This window comes from Triturus cristatus, chromosome 5_2 (genome assembly GCF_964204655.1).
Source record: "Triturus cristatus chromosome 5_2, aTriCri1.1, whole genome shotgun sequence".
In the NCBI taxonomy this organism is placed as follows: Eukaryota; Metazoa; Chordata; class Amphibia; order Caudata; family Salamandridae; genus Triturus; species Triturus cristatus.
The window spans coordinates 698,197,534-698,216,234 of record NC_140588.1 but is presented as its reverse complement, the minus strand read 5'-3'; the positions used below and the strand labels follow the sequence as shown (position 1 = coordinate 698,216,234).

At 47.3% G+C, this 18,701-nt stretch overlaps 1 protein-coding gene across 1 annotated transcript in view; it reads right to left on the bottom strand.

The window, feature by feature from the left end:
* SASH3 (SAM and SH3 domain containing 3) overlaps positions 1–18,701 on the bottom strand; it is a 285,239-nt gene that overhangs the window by 73,079 nt on the left and 193,459 nt on the right. Inside the window, exon 6 of the mRNA XM_085607768.1 lies at positions 10,379–10,585. Within this exon, the coding sequence (XP_085463894.1) occupies positions 10,379–10,585 (207 nt within the window). The remainder of the gene's footprint in view (positions 1–10,378; positions 10,586–18,701) is intronic.

Here is an 18,701-nt window from a genome sequence, read left to right as displayed (position 1 = left end):
GACCGGTGGGGCGCTGCCAGTCATTGACTTTGCCGTAGGCTCTAGAAGGGACACACAGAAAGTAAATACATGCATTGATAGATTTACGGTAGGAGTGTCTTATGTATTAGACTGTGTTAAGGTTAGCCCTGAATATCTGTCTATCAAATGAATCTGTACTTTCTGCATAACGTTTCTGTATATAATGTTTTTACAAATTGTTTGTTATTTTTAATAAATACGGCTGGGGGGGGTTACACCCCCCTAATCCTAAAAACTATATCATTCTGGTGTGGTGTCCATTGGTGTGTTACGCTGGGGGGGGAGAGGGAGGTGCCATTCCCAACCCCAGGGTGCGTAGTGGGTGTAGGGGACATAGGTGAGTACCAGACCATATTAAGCACTGCGAGTGAAGCATGTGCTACTGCTGGCTGTTTTTAACGTTTCTATGTATGAATGAAGTTGGCGTTGATGCTCTCTGTGTTGACCTCGCTGTGTTAATCCTTTTTGCTCTGTGTGCTTCTGTCTGTCTTTAATTTATTTCTGTGTGTGCTGCTGGAAGTTCTGTTCTTATTCTGTCTGTAAGGGAAACAGACAAAGCTGCTTCCCATGCTAGCCCTGTCCTGTGCTCTGATGAGGGAGGGCTGCACCGTTGCTGTCATTACAGTATTTATTATGTCATGTCATGTATTCTTGCTCTTCCATTGCTTGTGGTGTATCTGGGCTGTGTATGTTAACTGTGCAGTGATGCTGCTTGTACTCTACATGAAGTGTATGTAAAGGAAGTTTGCATTGCCTGTGCCAGTCCTGCATTTGCTCAATGTCCATAAGGGTTGCTTGCAAAGCTGGCGCCCTGCCTAGAGATAGTTTACATGTAAGGGGAGAGGCTCTAATGTTATTTACAGTATGGAACTTGTTCTATGTGTGAGAGAATGTTTGCCTGTTGCAAATGTGAAGAAATCTTGTGCTGCCGTTACCTGTTTGTATCTGTGTTGCGTGTGATGGCAGCAAGTAAACCCACTTTTCTGAGAAGTGCTGGTACTGTCCCACCAACAGCATAGCAGTTTTGCTGAGACGTTGTGCAACTATTTCGTTAAAAATAGAGGAGCTGTGCTGAGCAGTGGCGGTATTATTCAATGAGAGGTATAGAAGCCCTTCTAAAAATTGCTGGTAACATCAGTCAATCAGAAAGAGGAACTGAGATCTCTTGGCCATTCAAACTTTGCCACATCTGCTAGTACTACCAATAAGTGTCAGTATTCTTCACACACAGTATAACAAAAACCACACAGACATCTTTATACCTAATACACAAAAGCACTTATGAAAAAACGAAAGAATGTGTCAATACTGTCTACATCGGCTTTGCCAGTAATGCCTTTTCTTGCCTGGAAGCAGAAACAGAAAAGCACTGACTCATCAAAAAAGTCTGTGTATTATTCAAAACGTCAAAGCGGAGCTTCCTGGCAGAAAACATCTCTCGTCACCACCATGCTCTCCTTTAGGCTCAAAAAGACCACTTGATATCTACACTTCTGCAAAATTAATATGAATTCCCCCAAATCTTCCAACTAACCAACTTTTGGTCATCCTCTGTGGCTAGTCCTCCTGTTTGTGTATAAACATCCTTCATCTTTAGCCTTGACCAACAAATGCCCCTGGGACAATGTCCACAGTATCTTTAGCACCATCGTTCACCTGAACTATCAGTTGGAGCTTGGGGTTCACAAATAGCCACCTTAGTTTAAATCCTAGCTCCAGATTTGTTTTCTGTGACCATGAAAGGATCTCTACAGCTGCCTATCAGTTCTGGAATCAGCTTCATCTTAGCATTTAAGCACTTCCTTCTACATGTCCTTCCAGAAAGCACCGCTAACCTTTCTCTTACTTAATCTGCTCAGGGTCGGTGGTGCCAGCTACTGTCATGGCTGCTTTAGGGAAGTGCCTAGACACGGTTGACCTTGTGCTGTGTTGCTTAGACATGATGTAATATAATATAATACAATGAAATAACCAGTAGTGTTGCTGTATTAACTCCTTTCATTAGCTTCCAATCATTTCTTACGTCCTTCTGCATGCCATATTTAATATTCTGTGCTCTCTCTTCCAGTGCTCTTTTAATATGTCCTTTCTCGTCGTTCATTTAGAGCAATGGGAAAGGAGTAGCTGCCCTCCTTACCTTCCATCGTGCAGCTGGGATTTTTAAAGTGCTCTCACTCTGAAATTTCTTCTATGCTCTGTGCACTGGCCAGTGCTTTGCTTCCTTCTCCACTATTCTTTGCCCTTCACATTCCCTACTTTGACTGTCTGCGTGAACATATATGACCGTGTCTACCTTCCTTGTATTTGCCTTCTTTGTTCCCATGCAAACACTGATCTGCACTCTGTACCAGTACTTAACAAAAAAAAAAAAGAAGAAGTGTCAGGGCCCTTGTCAGGAGGCCACTACAGCTTCTACCAATCATTGCTCCCACTAGCACTGCCAATTGTAGTACTATCACTACTAGTATGACACTCATACAATTGTGACAATTCAGATTTTAAATATACATTAAAGTGTCTAATAAATGCCACCAAACTATTCTTATAGTTTTGGGTGGCAGGTATTAGTGATTTTAATGTATATTTAATGATTAAACAGCTGTTGTACTCCTCAAAAAATAAGGCAAACAGCGCCACCATGGAGCCGGTGATGGCAATAAAGTGCTGGTGCTGAGCACCAAAAAGCACAGGCTCAAACTAAGCACTGATTTGGGCCATATGCAGCTGCGAACGTCTCTTCTCTGCACTACTTTTCCCATGCTCCTGCAGTCTCTTTGCCACCTCTTCCCTGTGCTATGCTCCGGCTATCTTTGTTTCTCCCCTCCTTGCACCATGGTCTTGATACCTCTGCCTCTGGCTCTTTTCACTTTCGGTGGTCAGAATCCCATGCTTCTGTGACCATCTTGGTGCTGTCACTCTGCCACGATCCTCCTACCACTTCTCATTCATGGTCACCCATTTTCAGCAACAGTACAGTTCTTCGATGTGCTTCCACTTATGTTTTGTTTCGCCAGCCTATGTCTTTGCAACAATATATCTAAAGATCTTATCTCACAGGATCATACTACGACCCTGTCCAGGTTTATGTTGTGCTCATCTCCAAGATCCACGTCTAGTGCCTTTTTACTTATTGATACTTGACAAGTCTTCATTCCCATTAAGGTCGGACAGGCCTTTCATTCCACCGGGCATTTCCCCGGTCGGCTGGAGGTCTGCCTTTAGGGCAGGGGACTTGTGTCTCTGTCACGTTCCCCAGCTTAATTGCAGCGAGCACGGGGAGGCTGAAAGAGAGGGGAAAGGTTGAGAGAAAGAAATCAGAGAAGGAGGAGAGAAGGTGAGAGAGGAAGGATGGAAGGATGGAGGGATGGGTGGATGAATGGAGGGATGGAAAAAGAGAACTTGCATGAGGAGATGAAGAGAGCGAGGCTTGTTTGAGCATTTTTGCCAGGGCTGCCAGTCCGGCCCTGAATCACATCTCCTACCAATACTCAGATATTAATTTCCCATTACCCTTCCTACCCCACTGTGTCTCTTTCTGCAACCCTCTGCCAGTGTCTACAATTCAGCAATACTCTGATTCCTATTACTGTTTGAACTCCATTGTGAATTCATACTTAGACGACTTTACCTCTCCATGTGTTTCTTCACGTCCATGTGCCTCACTTATCACTGAAACAGGATTTCAATTTTAAGTTCTTTCTGCAGCACGACTTCATATGTCTATCCTGTTGACTACCAGACTGGTGGCCCAAACAAGCAGGAGCAGCTCGGCCACAGTGGCCATAACCATTGTGCATCACAAGCTACACTTCCAAAAAACACACCACATCATGGAATCTTGCTTATGCCTTTGCAAAGTCTTATCATGTTTTTCACAAGAGAAATTAAAAGTTTGTGTCCATGTTCATAAGCCTTGACATAGCAAACGTTTGGCAAATTGTTTGATTTGAACCTCTAACCTCTTTTGAAGTTGTAATGTTGTGAAGTCAGAACCATATGAAATGATGAAGCCTCTCTTACTTTATAGTTATCTATATAACCTACCTTCAATAGCGTCCTAAGTAATTCCCCCTGCGTGAAGCAGGCTGTGGAGGGAAAATCCCCAGTCGCTTGGGTTCATGTCATCTGATACTAAATTGATAAACGTTGCAAGCAATCAGGGAAGAATGTGGTGCAGTGGGAACTAAATAACAGAGTTTAGATCCCCAACAATCAAAATAATAAACTGTTCATATGTTTAAGCCCTTATAATGTAAAAGACCGGCTCACCAAAGAGGCACCCGCAGTAGAAGAACATGCCATGGACCATGGCAGCCTACCTGGACGTCTGTTTGCCATAAAGTACATTGAGTCATGGTACGGTGCTTCCTCTTATGGGAAGACCTCTATAGCTACAAAACAGCCACAGATTTGGAAAAAGGAATGACGAAAGTCATAAGATACTTTAATGCAGGGGACTTCAATACTCCTTGTTACAAGTAGGGGTCTCTAGTTGGCAAAGATAGGGACCTTTATCCAAATAGGCACCCTTGCTTCTAGTAACTTCTATATAACCCCTACTCACCCCCTTGGTAGCTTGGCACGAGCAGACAGGCTTATCCCAAAAGCAATGTGTAAAGTATTTGTACCACCTCTCACAGTAACACAGTGAAAACACCACAAAAGGACACCACACCAGTTTAGAAAAATAAAGTATCTGGATCTAAACTAAGCAAGACCAAAATGACAAAAATCCAACATACAGAGTTAAAAATATGAATTTCAAAAGGTTTCAAGAACTTGTATCATAGAAAACTATGTATGTGTGACTTTTCACCAAAGTACCTGTAGTTGCGTCAAAGTTCACCAAACCTAACAGCCGCAGCCTCGGAAAACAAAGAGATGCGACACTCCTGAGACCCTGAGGAGGCGATGCGACAGTCCCGCAGCACGCAGAGGAAGGGTTGCGTTGATTCCGGTCTGTAGGGGGAGTGATGCGTTGATTCTTCGTGCCGGTTCCGGTCTGCAGGTGATGCGTTGGGGAAGTGTGTCACACAGGTACGATGCGTGGATCTTCGGGATGCATCGGCGATCGATGCGGTGGCGTTGCACGGCACTGCATCACTCCTCTTCAGTCGCGATCCCTCCATGCGTTGATTCTTGCCGTGACGACAGGTGCTGTGACGGCTTTCGCAGCTGCACGGGTTGCATGGAAATTCTTCTCACGCCGTGAAGATGCATCTGAAAAACAGCCGCAAGAAGAGCAATGCGTCGATTTCTGTAGTTCTTTGAGCTTCTTTTCTCTTCCAGTCTCAAACAGCAGCAACAACCTCCAGAGGCTCAAAACTGGCACAGGCACCTCAAGGCAGGTCAGAACTCACAACAACAGAGTTCAGGGAAGCTGGGGGTAAAGTCTTTGTGTCCCTGAGACTTCTGAACAGGAGGCCAGCTCACTTCAGGCCCTTGGAGATCTCCTTCAAGCAGGGGGCCCAGCACACAGCAAATTCCTTCTCCTTTCCTTTGCAGAAACAGCAACTACAGGCCAACCCCAAACACACAGCAAGGGCAGTACTTCTCCTCAGTCTCTTCAGCTCTTCTCCTTGGCAAAGGATCCTCTTGAATTTCAGGAATGATCTAAAGTTCAGGGGTTTTAGGTCAGATACTTACACCCCAAAATGTCTTTGTTCTCTTTGTGCAAGGCTCTGAGCCCAGTTCTAACCAGTTCTGGGGCGCACTCTGCCAGTGCACAACAGCCTCCTTTGTCAGTGTGAGCCTTGGCTCCAGACACACCGCAGGGGGGTGGAGCCAGCATTGTGGAAGGCAAGCACAGCCCTATTCAGGTACAGGTGGTACTCCCCCACCATTCCAAATGCAGATCAGGCCTATTCAGCCTAGTGCTGACTCACCCAGACTCCTGGAGCCACCCCAGCTCCTGTCACTCCAAAGCTAGACAGTCAATCCACGAACAGGCAGAGGCACACAGGAAGGTTGAACAAGAACATAGTCACTTTCGTAAAGTGGTATTTTCAAACACACAATTTAAAAACCATCTTCACTAAAAGATGTGTTGTTTAATTCTGAGTTCAGGGGTACCAAACCCAATTTTTCCATCTTATCCCTATGGGAAGATATGGTTGTAAAATGTCACAAAGCCTTCTCCATTCTGTCCTATGGGGCAAGATAGCCTTTCAAAAGTGAAAAACAAAATTGGCAGTATTTCACTATTAGAACATGTTAAACACACCAGTACATGTCCTACCTTTCACATACCCTGCACTCTGCCCAGGGGTGTCCAATGTGTAAGAGAAAGGAAGGGTAGGGCCTGGCAAGTGTGTGCACTTGCCAAATCGACATGGCAGTTAACAAACAGTGCTCAGGCACTGCGGTGGCAGGACTGAGACATCTTTTCAGGGCTACTCATGTGGGTGGCACAATCAGTGCTGCAAGCTCACTAGTAGCATTTGATTTACCGGCCCAGGCACACTCAGTGCACTTTACTAAGGACCTACTGGTGAAACAAATATGCCAATCATGGAGAACCAATCACAATAACAATTTACACGGAGATCATATGCACTTTAGCACTGATCAGCAGCGGTAAAGCGCCCAAAGTCCTATAGCCAACAACAACAGAGCAGGAAAAAATAGGAGGAAGAAGCAAAAAAGTTTGGGGATAATCCAGCAAAAACAGCCATTTCCTACACTCCTTAATTTCCCCTCTGTTTTTCAAAGCACATAGATCCTCTTAACACAGGGCCTTAGAACTTAGTTCACAAATGTACCAAATGTGTCCACGAGGCCAACATAAGGATAAAAAAGCACAAACTACCAGGTGCACTGTCGCTAGAAAATTCTCCCGCTACTCCTGCTATACCATCATGTTGATCTAGTTACAGCCCTGATCTTGGAATCTTGTAAAATATTTTACACAGGTCCTATGAAGGAACAGATCATGAAACACCTGAGGATCTAAAACAAAGCAACTAAGCTGCGCTTCAACCTCTATAAGCTGTCTTTTGACTCAAGCTTTGATTGACTTCAATATCCTTAGCAACATGCGAAAGGCCTGTGGGCACCTCCCAAATATATTACATAAAGGGGTGCAACACTATGTCCTGTGTGTGCCCCTCATACACAGGCACTTTGCCAAGATCCTCCTGTGGATGGCAAGATGGGGAAACCACGATTGAAGCATAGTAAGCGTGTGTCAGCCACAGCTCTGGGACAAACTGCATTACCCAAGGAAAGTCCACATAAACTGTCGAAGTTGGAGGGCAGAGTCTCCATACAACAGCCATGAGACATTGAAGAAGTTAAGGGGCATATTATCAAGCCAGGAGATAAAATTATCGCCGCTTTAGCGGCAGAAAACTGCCGCTAAAACGGCGATAATGGGCTTGATAATATGCTCTATGGAATTCCAATTGAAGCTCAGGTTAGATGTTCTTCACATCTAACATGGGCTTCAATTGGAATTCCATAGAGCATATTATCAAGCCCATTATCGCCGTTTTAGCGGCAGTTTTCTGCCGCTAAAGCGGCGATAATTGTATCGCCTGTCTTGATAATATGCCCCTAAGTTCTTTCTTGGACGTTAGGCCCATAGTTTACAGCAGCAGCAAGTAGCATTCCAGACAGCAGCTCAGACATACAGGGAATTGGGGTGCAGGAAACTACACATACTACCTGAGATTCAGGAAAGAAGTGGAAAACCCTCAGGCCTTGGGAAATAATTCAATGAGGAATTCTCACTTTAGATCCCCCACCCGTGTTCTCCACAACAGACTGAGCGTAAAAAATGAGCCATAACACAGACAATCAATCAGACCATTCCCATATTTTCCTCTGTCCGCTCATGACATATGTCCAGTGGACTGCTCTCCCTCACCTCCTCAAAGATAAATAGTTGTTGAAAAGACGTGTATATTGTCCAGATTCTATTATATTAACAGCTTTCACTTAGACTTCCTGCTCACCACCTATTGTCACTGTAGTGTATTCAGAACTTCGTGGTGTGAATTGTATACAACTTCTGTCAATTTAATTATGTTTCTGCCACTCAGAGAGACCTTCATTGGCTTGCCATGGAACAGAGCGCAGTTCAAATCTCGCTGACTGACTCACAAGGTCTTCTCTGGCAGGAAAAATCAGAAAAGGTACCGGTCATAGAAACATAGAATCCTGGCCAACGTGTGCGGTTGGAGAATCAGCTCTTCTGTGTGCTGTGGGTATAATGGATCCATATTGTGAGACACTCCTTTTTGCCACCTTGTTCCTTGGACTGTAGAAAACAGGGGTGCCCTATAGCATTAGGGAGCAATTCTCCAAACCCATAGTAAAAAGTTGATATTTGTCCCTGAAGTGCACGTACTACGTCTGGAGGACATTTAATTAATTGTTAGGAACAGACATAGGTTGCCAGAGGCACTCACATGCTTAACTGTGCTTGCATAAGGTAATATAACAGGTGTACGTTTCTGCAGATGGAAAACGTGACACACATTGAATGTGCACTTTAATTTTTTATTTTCTATTTTCATAAAAGTATTATTTCCATGCCAAATACCTTTTACCTGCACCCCTATCGAATTCTTCAGGTATGCTGCTCTGATTTGCATCTCCTTGAAAATATAGCCCTCATCTTGACAGGAATGCATGTGTGAGTTTTTTCTGGGTGTTAACTACTTGCACATGTTGGATGAAATCTCACAACCTTACAAATGTGTTTGTGTTCACCAACCCTTCCCGCTGGACACACCCAGGAAGGACCCACAAAGCCTCCACTTTAGCAGATTTGCTCACGCGGTAATTGCAGAACACTGTGCTCTGTGTGAACGCATCTGATTTCCATTGGTAAAAATACACACCCACAGTCGATTCTGTGAGTCAGCAATGACATTTTCCCCTCACAAGTGCATTTATTTGTGCGTCTAAGCTGATATTAGGGGGGCATACAGCTTTGTGATTCTGGCCATGTGTGATGACTCACACTTCAGACCAGAAATCTTACTTTTCGATAGGGAACATCCGATCTCATCCTGCGGTATATAGAATGATGTATTCCTGAAAAAAGCCCCAATTCGAATCTTGACATTATGTTAACACCTCCAGATCTTGACATCTCACTCTAACATTAAATTATTGATTTTCAACAAAAATCGAGCCTGAATCATTGGAACAATGATATAAAAATTAATCGGTAACTGGTCTGAGCATGAGGCTTTCTTTTATTTCTTCTGCGTGACCAGATAACTATCCCCAAGTAAAAATGAACTGTTTTATTTTTGTGTAACAGGGTGGGCTGTGTTTCCTATATTCCAGGGGAACCCTTGATATAGTTTATGAGGTTTTCTATCCAACCTTCAGCTCAACTTTTAATATATGTTTCTTTGCTTTGTTTCAAATGACAGCGTTTTATTCGGGATCAAAATGTTTACCAATTTTCCTTTGTTGTTTTTTGTTTTTGTACCAATATTTTCCCTCCTGGTTTCAAATTTAATGTATCTAGGCGCAGTAGTGGCTCCTGGTGGGAGTGCTGCGGGGCAGTGGGGCGGGGTGGGGGTAGTAAACCACGGAATACGGCCGAACGGAGGTAAGCACATGAATAAATACACAAAACAAATTACATTGCGCACGCTGCATCGCCATTTGTCGTTGCAGCATAATTAGTTTTATTTATTTATTTATTTATGTACTTACCTCCGTTCGGCCGTATTCCATGGTTTACTACCCCCACCCTGACCCTCCCTGTCTCACCGCCCCGCAGCACTCCTACCAGGAGCCGCTACTTTCTAGGTGTGATTTTGAGTCCTAGATTCCAAATCAACCATTGGTTTGGGCACAGGCCCTGACTTTATTAAATTAAACATGTAACACATGGAAGGGGGGCAGATTTCCTAATAAGTCATGCAACACAATGCAGCATGAAAACTTGCTGCGCTGTGTGACAGGAAGAGGGCAGGAATGCTCCATATCTACAGAGATATGGTGCATTCCTATGCTCTACCTGCAATGGCACACTCAGTGCAGCCTAGCCCCAATCCAGGCACCCTTGCACTACGGTGCCTGCGTTATAGCCAGGATTGTTTTTGTGCAGGAAGGAACACCCACACTCCATCCATGGAACATCTTCCCAGAGCAGAGTAAGGCTGCTTGCGTTACTCCTGATTTACTGATCAACGCAGAGCCACACAAGGTGACTTTGCGAGGCGAAGTAAATCTCGCTGCCCTTGCCTTGATTGCGTGATGCAATGAAAATCTAAGGGCTATGTTAATCTGGACCATAGTTTCTTTAGGTATTGTATGCAAGCTTCTGTATGTTTTCAGAAAGTATTTATTTGCCTACCAGCACACCATGATCTCCGCTTTTCCTACCCACCTGCAAGTTTATGCGTTCCAGGAGCTCTTCTAAGGTCTTGGGCTTTGGTCGTCTGTTTTTTCCGTGCACTCGTATCCTTTTGGGCTGCTCCTGCTCTTCGGGCACAATATCCACATAGATGAATTTGAAGGATCCCACCTTGCTGTTCAACAAACCTGTCCATGTGCCAACTGGGGGTTTTTCAATGATATCTATGAGGTCTCCTTTCTGTAAAGCAAAAACATGATCTGAGCCATCAATCATTTTACCTTATTTCTTAAATTGTCATTGATAAGATGTCTGTGTTGTTTGGAAACTGGTTTACATTCTAGTAACCTTATATAGCAAGTGCATACTGAAGGTACGTATAGGGTACAGGGCAGATGTAGATTCGAGCAGAGTAAGTGCATATGAGGCTTAGCACTGCAATTTACATCACAATCCTTTTAATATATTAGCCAAAAAGTCATAGGTTTTACACGTTCCTTAGGGGAATTAATTAACTATTCTAAAATAAAGGCTGTGCTCAAACTTGTAAGGTTCGGCAGCTTCTCTTATCCATAGCTACAGATGTCAATCACAAACCAGCTGTCAGACTATAGACCTGCAGCTGCTCCGCTGCTAAGGCATAGGAGCAGCACCCCACTGCTCTCCTAGCAGTTAAAAAAGTAGGAATAAAATGATAATAACGCAATGCAATTATCAATTTATTTTTCCATACTGCTGTGACTCAGTTTGTTTGTTTTATGCTGGGAGGGGTGGAGCTGGGCTGGCCAAAGTAGGGGGGAGTGGTGGGCACTCCCTAAGTGCGCATGACTGTTTGGCCGGTCGTCTTCGGGCAGCCAAACAGTCTTGCACTCTTAGCATGTTCTTCACCCCACTGTATTGTACAGCCTGGTTAGAGAACATGTCCCTGTCTGAGCACTGAACCATGGCGCTCAGACCAAACACAACACTGCTGTCATGCTGGATACAGCAGCGTCGTGATTGGCTAGGGGAGTCAGGGAGCCCTGGCACTTCCTGCTGCCAGGAGCCAGAAGAGAAGAGAATGGAGGAGAGGCGTCTGCCGGCTGTACCCAGGTAAGCGCTTTTTTTAAGTCCAAACCCCGCCGCGCCTCACCACCCCCGTTCAATAGCAGCTGCCACTACTTAGACTTACTTGTCATGTTCCAGATTCTGACATGATTTCAGTGTCCTCAGTTCTCCAATTATAGCACACACATTAGTCATGCCATTTTCCACATTTAAAGCACCATTGATAACCCTGTTTCCAAGTTCTCCTGCTATGTAAAGCACCATTGCTCCGCCACTCTTCCTATTTTACCAAGATATATCTAATGCTCTATTGCTAACTCAGTATCTACATTTCCTGCTCTATACCTGAAACACCATTGCTGTGGCATTGAAACTGGTTTCAGTACCTCGGTAGTCAAATCGCGTTTGCTAGGCCAGTTAAGCTGGCATAGTGCAGACACTTTCCATATTGTGAAACACAGAAATTGCCTCAGCATTTGTGCTTCACATATTAGGGCGACATTAGTATACTAGCTTAGTAGTGGTGAACTAAATATTGGCAGGGGTGCAGGGGTGCCTCCTTCGTAATGGCGGAGGAGTGTCAGCCCACTGATAACAATATTAGCTTTTTTTTCCCCGCTGACTGACTGAGCCAGGGAGTCTTGGGTGAGGCGGGCCGGGCATGGCAGGGAGGCGGGCGTAGTGTGCGCTGTAAAGTGAACATGTGGCTGTCCATCCTAGGTCGACACAACAGACATGCGTACTTAGTTTGCTCCAACCCAGCTGTTTTGCACAACTGGGTAGGAGAAACACCACAGGCACTAAAGCACTGTCTGAGCAGCAAATGAGGCTGCTCAAACTAATCCTGGCACTGCTCTCATGCTATGAAAGCAGTGTCTGGATTGGGTGGGGAGCCTGTGCTGGTGTCCAAGGGACTGAAGGCACACCATCAGGAGTGAAGAGGAGCACCAGCACGTGGGCAGCAGGACAGGTAAGTAAAACAAAAATTATATCTCCCTTATCCCCTCAGTCACCTGCCCCCCTCAACAGAGTTTTGTGGCAGCCACCACTGGAGGGGTGGGAAAACACTAGTGCACTGCCTGTTCCCATATTTTCCTCCATTGTTTAATGCACCATTGCACAAACAGTTCCACCTTTTATCCAACATGTAATGTATCTCTGTTAAATCAGTTAACACAAATTGACTCAATATATAAACAATACTGTTAGAGCAGTTAAACTTAGTAATGGTACCATTCATATTAGTGCAGGATGTGTAAGCTGGTTTTGTAGCAGTGTATTCGACAAAGAAGGAAATGTAGAGACTGTGCCAGTGTGCACATTTTTTCACATCTCCGAACCAGTTAATACCTAGTGTGGCTCTCAGGGTAGAAAGAACAGTTGCTAACACACTGCCTCCAAGCTTGACCCCCCTCTCCATCCAGTCTCTCTCTGCACCACCCTTTCTAGTTTCCATGATGATCCACGTTGCTGGAGGTTGAGCTGGCACTGTACCTGCAGATGAAGGGTATTGCATGCTGCATCTGAAGCAAAGAGAAGTGAGAGGCAACAACAGCCACGATCTTCTGCAACGTGGAGCTGATTTAAACAATTTGCTAGAGTTGATACTGGCTTCCAACTCTGCTCTTGGGACTGACCAGAATATACTGTACAAGGCTCTTTCAAGGTTGAATGGGTAAGTTGGGCAACCCTGAAAGCAACCACCTATGTTACAGTGATAGTCTTACATGGAATGCCTCACATCTTGCCCTAAATGGTTCTTGCGGAGTCTGCCCCCAAAGGGACCCTCGAGGGCCGGCGCCATAACCGATGCCGTGACCCCGCCGGGAAGGGGCGCCCATCTTCGTGCCGAGAAACATCCCAGAGAGGCATCAAGTCACCATGTGACTTTCAAACCCTTCAATAGGGGGATACCACCCCTGGCATCGAAAGAGTTGCAGGGGGTTATAAGACGCCACTCTCCACTCCAGCTCATCATTATCACAGTGGAGCTGGGGGGAGCGGCGCAGCGGAAATTTGAGAAGCTTTCCCAAGGATCGCGAGCAGTGGCAAGCAGTCGTGCTGAGGTGCCGACCCCAGAAGCGAGAGAAGCATTACCCGGAGCAACAAACAGCGCCTTACGGAGTTCAAAGAACTCACCCCAAGCTCCACGAGGATCGAGTGAAATAGGAGCTGGAGTGCCACGGTGACGGACCAGTCAACGGCGTGTGCGACAACGACTTGACGGAGTCAGCAGCGTTCGGGAGCAGTCATCGAGAGACCTCAGAGCTGGGAGGTGAAATGCGCGCTGCCCCTCCAAGAGCGTGAGTCAAGCTTGTGAGGAGGGTAGCGCCTTTGTGGGATCCTGCAGGACTGTGTCATGTCCTGGAGCACTTCACTGCACTGCCCACCTGCAGTTGTCAGTGGGTTGCAGGAATGGCCAGAGCTGTTGACGTCCGTGCCGAAGTAAGCAGGTTCGGGTCTTGGCGCGGAGGCACCATCCTGGGATTGTGGGTAAATAACGAGGCTCCCCGTGCCTCCCAGAATCAATGAACTGGCACTCATGTAGAGCGGCTCCGGTCATCACGCAACAGCAAAAAGGGGGAGAAAGACAAAGCTTGCATCTGGATTTTGGCGGTGCGCGGATTACGGTTCGGGACTTTGTCGTGTCCCGGAATATTCGCGCGCAGCTCACCTGCAGTCATCCTCAACTCCGGCGCCGAACAGCGGAGCGGGCAAAAATCATCCTGCACAACCTCCACTGCTGGAATGAGAGTGGGAGCGGGGTCAAGGGGCGAGGCTGTCAATCCCCTTTTTTCAAAAAAAGGGTAAAAGCGAAGGCTGCTACTCCCAAAACACAGCACAGAAGATAAAGTCTAAGCAACAAATGGGCCTGCCTCGCAAAGGGGCAAATTAAAAAGTGTGAAATCTGCTTCCATGCAGTTGTTCAGCTTTAACGCAAGCTGATTTTGTTGAGACTGCCCTTGGGCCTCCAGAATACCCCAGTGGACAGGATAACAGAACAACCCTAAAGGGCGGCAGATAAGGACCGGATTGCGAATAATTTTTGGTGCTTAATCAAGGTGGCAGCACCCCAGGTCAGTTCACGTTCAGACTATGGAAATTCACTCTTCCTAGTGGCACTAAAATATGTCATCAAAAGACTCCAAGTGGTCCAGAATGCGGCAGCAAGACTGCTCTGTGAGGTCCCAATACACAAACTAGTTGAAAAGCATTTAAAAGCTCTTCACTGGCAATCGATCAAGGCCAGAATTAAGTTCAAGACACACAGAGCCTTACACAACAAGGTCCCCAGTAAAATCAAAGACCTGCTTATCCCCTATGTCCCAAACAGAAGCCTCCGATCCTGCTCTGAGCGGCTATTAAAAACCACCAGAATTACGAGAGCCAGATGGGGAGGTAGATCCTTTGCCCATCTGACACCTAAGCTGTGGAACACTCTTCCACATGAATCTAGATTTCTGGAAAAGGAAGTATCCTTCCGAAAATTGATAAAAACCTGGTTGTTTCATCAGTATCATTAATCCTCCTCCACTTTCCGTCTGGAATCAGTCCCCAAGAGCTGGGAAGCCTTTGGACAGCTATGTGCTCTATACATTTCACTAACTAACTAACTAACTAACTAACTAACTAACCCCGCCGAGCCTAAAAAATAAGAAAAACAAAAAGAGGAAGGAGTGGTCAAGGAGCCACACAGGACGGCAAACTGCGACGGAGGGGACCAACCAGCAGAGTCAGGCGACTTATTGTGGCAGATCAGGGCAGCATCTGAGGTGCACAGGACCAGTTGGCTGCAGTCGCACAAGTAGGAGGAGGTCGGGGGAGGATCCAGTAATCAGCCACCAAAAGACAGCGGTCGGCCAGCACCTGGGAAGAGACAGAGGGCCTTAGCGAGTGCACAAAAGAAGCCGGTGGCCAAGAAAGGGTGCAAGAGGGATGACCTGCCAGCTGTAACCATCCCGGCTATGGCAGGACAGAGCAGAAATACCAACAGCACAGGAACAAGTGGTGAGCATATTGGCGCGATAGTCCTGGAATGCTTAAAATCATTCTCACATTTGTTATTCAATGGCTTGGGCACGCAGGGGCTAGGTGCCGCGGGCCCTCTGCCCCGACGGGGATATGGGAGCTACCATGGCACCTAGTGGATCCAGGCAGCTTGCAACAGGAATGCTTACGGGGCCAGCCAACAGGGTCAGCTGATTTCGGCAGCCAGGGTATGAGGAGATAGGCGGGGAACGGCATCCCCCATAGAGGCATGGGGCAGTGCAGGCAGAACGAATGACCAAGGGAGATCAGGTCAACCCCCAGACGCATACACTAGGCCATCACCAGGACCGCATCACTGATCACGAGGGCCACTGGGCTAGCGAGCCTCATCCCCTTAGCGTTAAAGGAAAGGATATGGAGGAAGTAATCTTTTGATATTTTCTCCTTGTTACAGATTGTTGGACTTGGCCCTTTTGGCAGGTTCACCCCGAAACTTTTTGCATTCTCCTAGCCTTTTTCTGTAACCTGGTGTTGGTGATTTTAGGCCTCTGAGCACTTTAGCACTGTGGTCCAGTGTAAAGTGTGTATGCTCTCTGTGCACGTGTGGTGAGATTGGCCTGCCCTCCCATAGGAATGCATTGGGGATTCCCTGATTAGTGTGTGTCAGTGGTAATTCATGGTATGGGAGGAGCAGAGTGGTCGAGTTTAGTATTTTTGAAATGGTGAGAATAAATGCTGTGCAATGGTGTGCGCAGATTTATTATGACTATGGGAGAAATGCCACTTTTAGAAGTTGGCATTTCTGTGTGCTATGTGTCTGCCTGCCTGATGTGAATTGCATGTCTGGCTTGTAAGTGACAGGGGCTGGGAGGTGTGTGTGGTTCCAGGAGGGGCAGGGTGAGTCACCGCTAGGCTGAATAGGACATCTGGGCTGGGAGTAGTGGGAGGGGTAATCCCCTGACTCTGAACAGGATGGTGCCTGCCCTAGTGAATGCTGGCTCCGCCCCCTGTGGTGTGTCTGATCACCTAGCCCCCACCTGACAAAGGGGAAGAGGAGCTTCGAAAACAAAGTGCTCCAAATCCCCCTAAACCAGTTGCAACTGGTTTGCCCAAGCCGTGCACTAAAGACAAGGGAAATGTGGGTATAAATGTAGGGGCTGTGACCCCATGAAGTGGTTCTTCTTTCAGGATGCTGTGCTGTACCTTACCCCGCTGGGGCGTGCTGCTGCTGGGGCCCAGGAGGAACCGCCATGAGGGCTTGCCTCCCTGGGCCCTGCATTGCCCCCTTAATCTTTCAGGACTGTTTGCTGAGGAGCTGTGGCTCCTAGCGCCTTGGGAGCGCTGTATTTTATCCTGCCAGGAAGGAAGAGCGTGGGCTTTGCAGCGCTGCGCTGCAGGAGGAGAGGGGGGGAATTCCCAGCATTAGGGATTCCCCTGTGATGCTGCTGGACATGGGTGCCCACCACGCAATTGCATTCTTCCTAACGGGTGCCCACCCCGCTTTATGGATGCTCAAATCACGGGTGCCCACCCCGCATCGTGTAGCCTTTGTGGGTGCCCACCCCGATTATGTGCTCTGTTTCAGGTGGGTGCCCACCCCGCCATTGTCCTAGTGAAACGGGAGCCTACCCCGTATTGCCAGCACAAAGGGAGAAAAAGGAATGGCTGCCGCGATTGTGCGTCGACCCGGAAGTCAGGCGTTGCCTTTGCCTGGTTGTGGGCGGGGCTCTCGTGAGGAGGGAGAGCCCTGCGTGTGCTGCCCCGGCAAGAGGGAGGACAAGTGGCTGTCGGCCTGAGCGGGGCTCCTGTGTTGTTGGGAGGAGCCCCACGGGCAGCCCAGGATGTCCGGAGCCTTGCAGGCTCCTTTGCCGAAGTCCCGGGTCCCAGGAGGGGGCCCGGGTGAAGTCTAGAGACCAGGGATGTCGGAGCGGGCTCCTCTTGCATCATGACCCCCACCCCCCGCCTGGCAGAAGGGGAGGCAGGTCGCCATGACTGGGAGAGCAGAGCAGAGCCCGATACAAGCAGCCTCAGAGGAGACCGGAGGAGACATAGTCCTCAGCAGAGTCCCGGTGCGTAGGGGCTTCTCCAGGTTGTTGATGTCGAGTGAGGAACAGCGCAAGTCTTTAGTCCTGAGTGCCCCACGCCTTATAGGGGGCTGCTCCAACAACGGTGGCATGTTTGTTTTTGGAGCCACGTTGGGGGGTCCACAGGGCACCGTGGTGCCGGGCCCCCTTAAGGGATATTGTCACAGCTGCACCGCCATAGCGGGCAGCTGCAACGCAGCCACATTCGCTGCTAGGGCCCCAGGGGGCCCATGCCTGCTGGTTATTCGCCCCCAGCTGCCACGCCTGATAGAGGGCAGCTGCAGCGGTTGGCACATTGGTTTGGAGGGCACAGATGTGCCAGGGCCCCTTCATTTTGTGTATCCCCAGCTGCGCCGCACCAGCGCGGGCAGCTTCAACATTGGGCATTTGTTCAGAGGGCACAGTCGGTGCCAGTGCCCCACGCTTGAGATTCACAGCGGTGCAGCAATTAGTGCCAGCTGCAACGTTTAGGCCACAGTTCTTTGGGGGCCTTTTTGAGTAAGATAGGAGTGAGATGTACTCCTCTGCCCAAGCGCAATTGCGCACTTGCGAACTTTGCTGCATTGGCAGCCGCCCTGACTTTGTTGGACATAGGGCATTTGAGCCCCTTTTGAGAAGGCCAGTGTGCTTGGGGGTCATTTCAGTGTTTTAGGCTCCTGAGAATTAGGATAATGTGTTTATGCCTAATGTGATATTGCGTAATTTGTTTATGCTGATGGGGTTTGGGCCTAATGTGATTTATGTCTAAAATGCCCAATGTGATTTATGCGCCCTGAGTTATGCCTCTAATGATGTTTATGCTCATGGGGGTATTGCAAAATGTGTTTATGCTGGTGAGGCCTAATGCGTAATGTGTTTATGCTTAGGAGAGTGTCTAACACTAATGTGGTTATGGTTAGGAGGGTGTCTTATGCTACTATGATAATGCTTAGGTCATTATGGTACCAGTAGTTACTGGATGCGTTTTATAGACAAATCCCCACACAAGGCAGCAGATCATTGGTTGTATAAAGCCAATATTCACAGGGGATGCATTGCTGGAATATGATGAGGGCTTTAGACTAAAAATGCAGACTCACCCTGAAATGGACTGGAACGTGTCCGGTTTTATGCACAAAATGATGGTAGCAAAAGAGGTCAAAACATGGGCAGGGAAGAGCGAGCAGCCCTTTCAGGGTTCCTTTTACAAAGGCAAGGGCAGGTCATTTCATAGGCCCAAAACATACAACAATTGG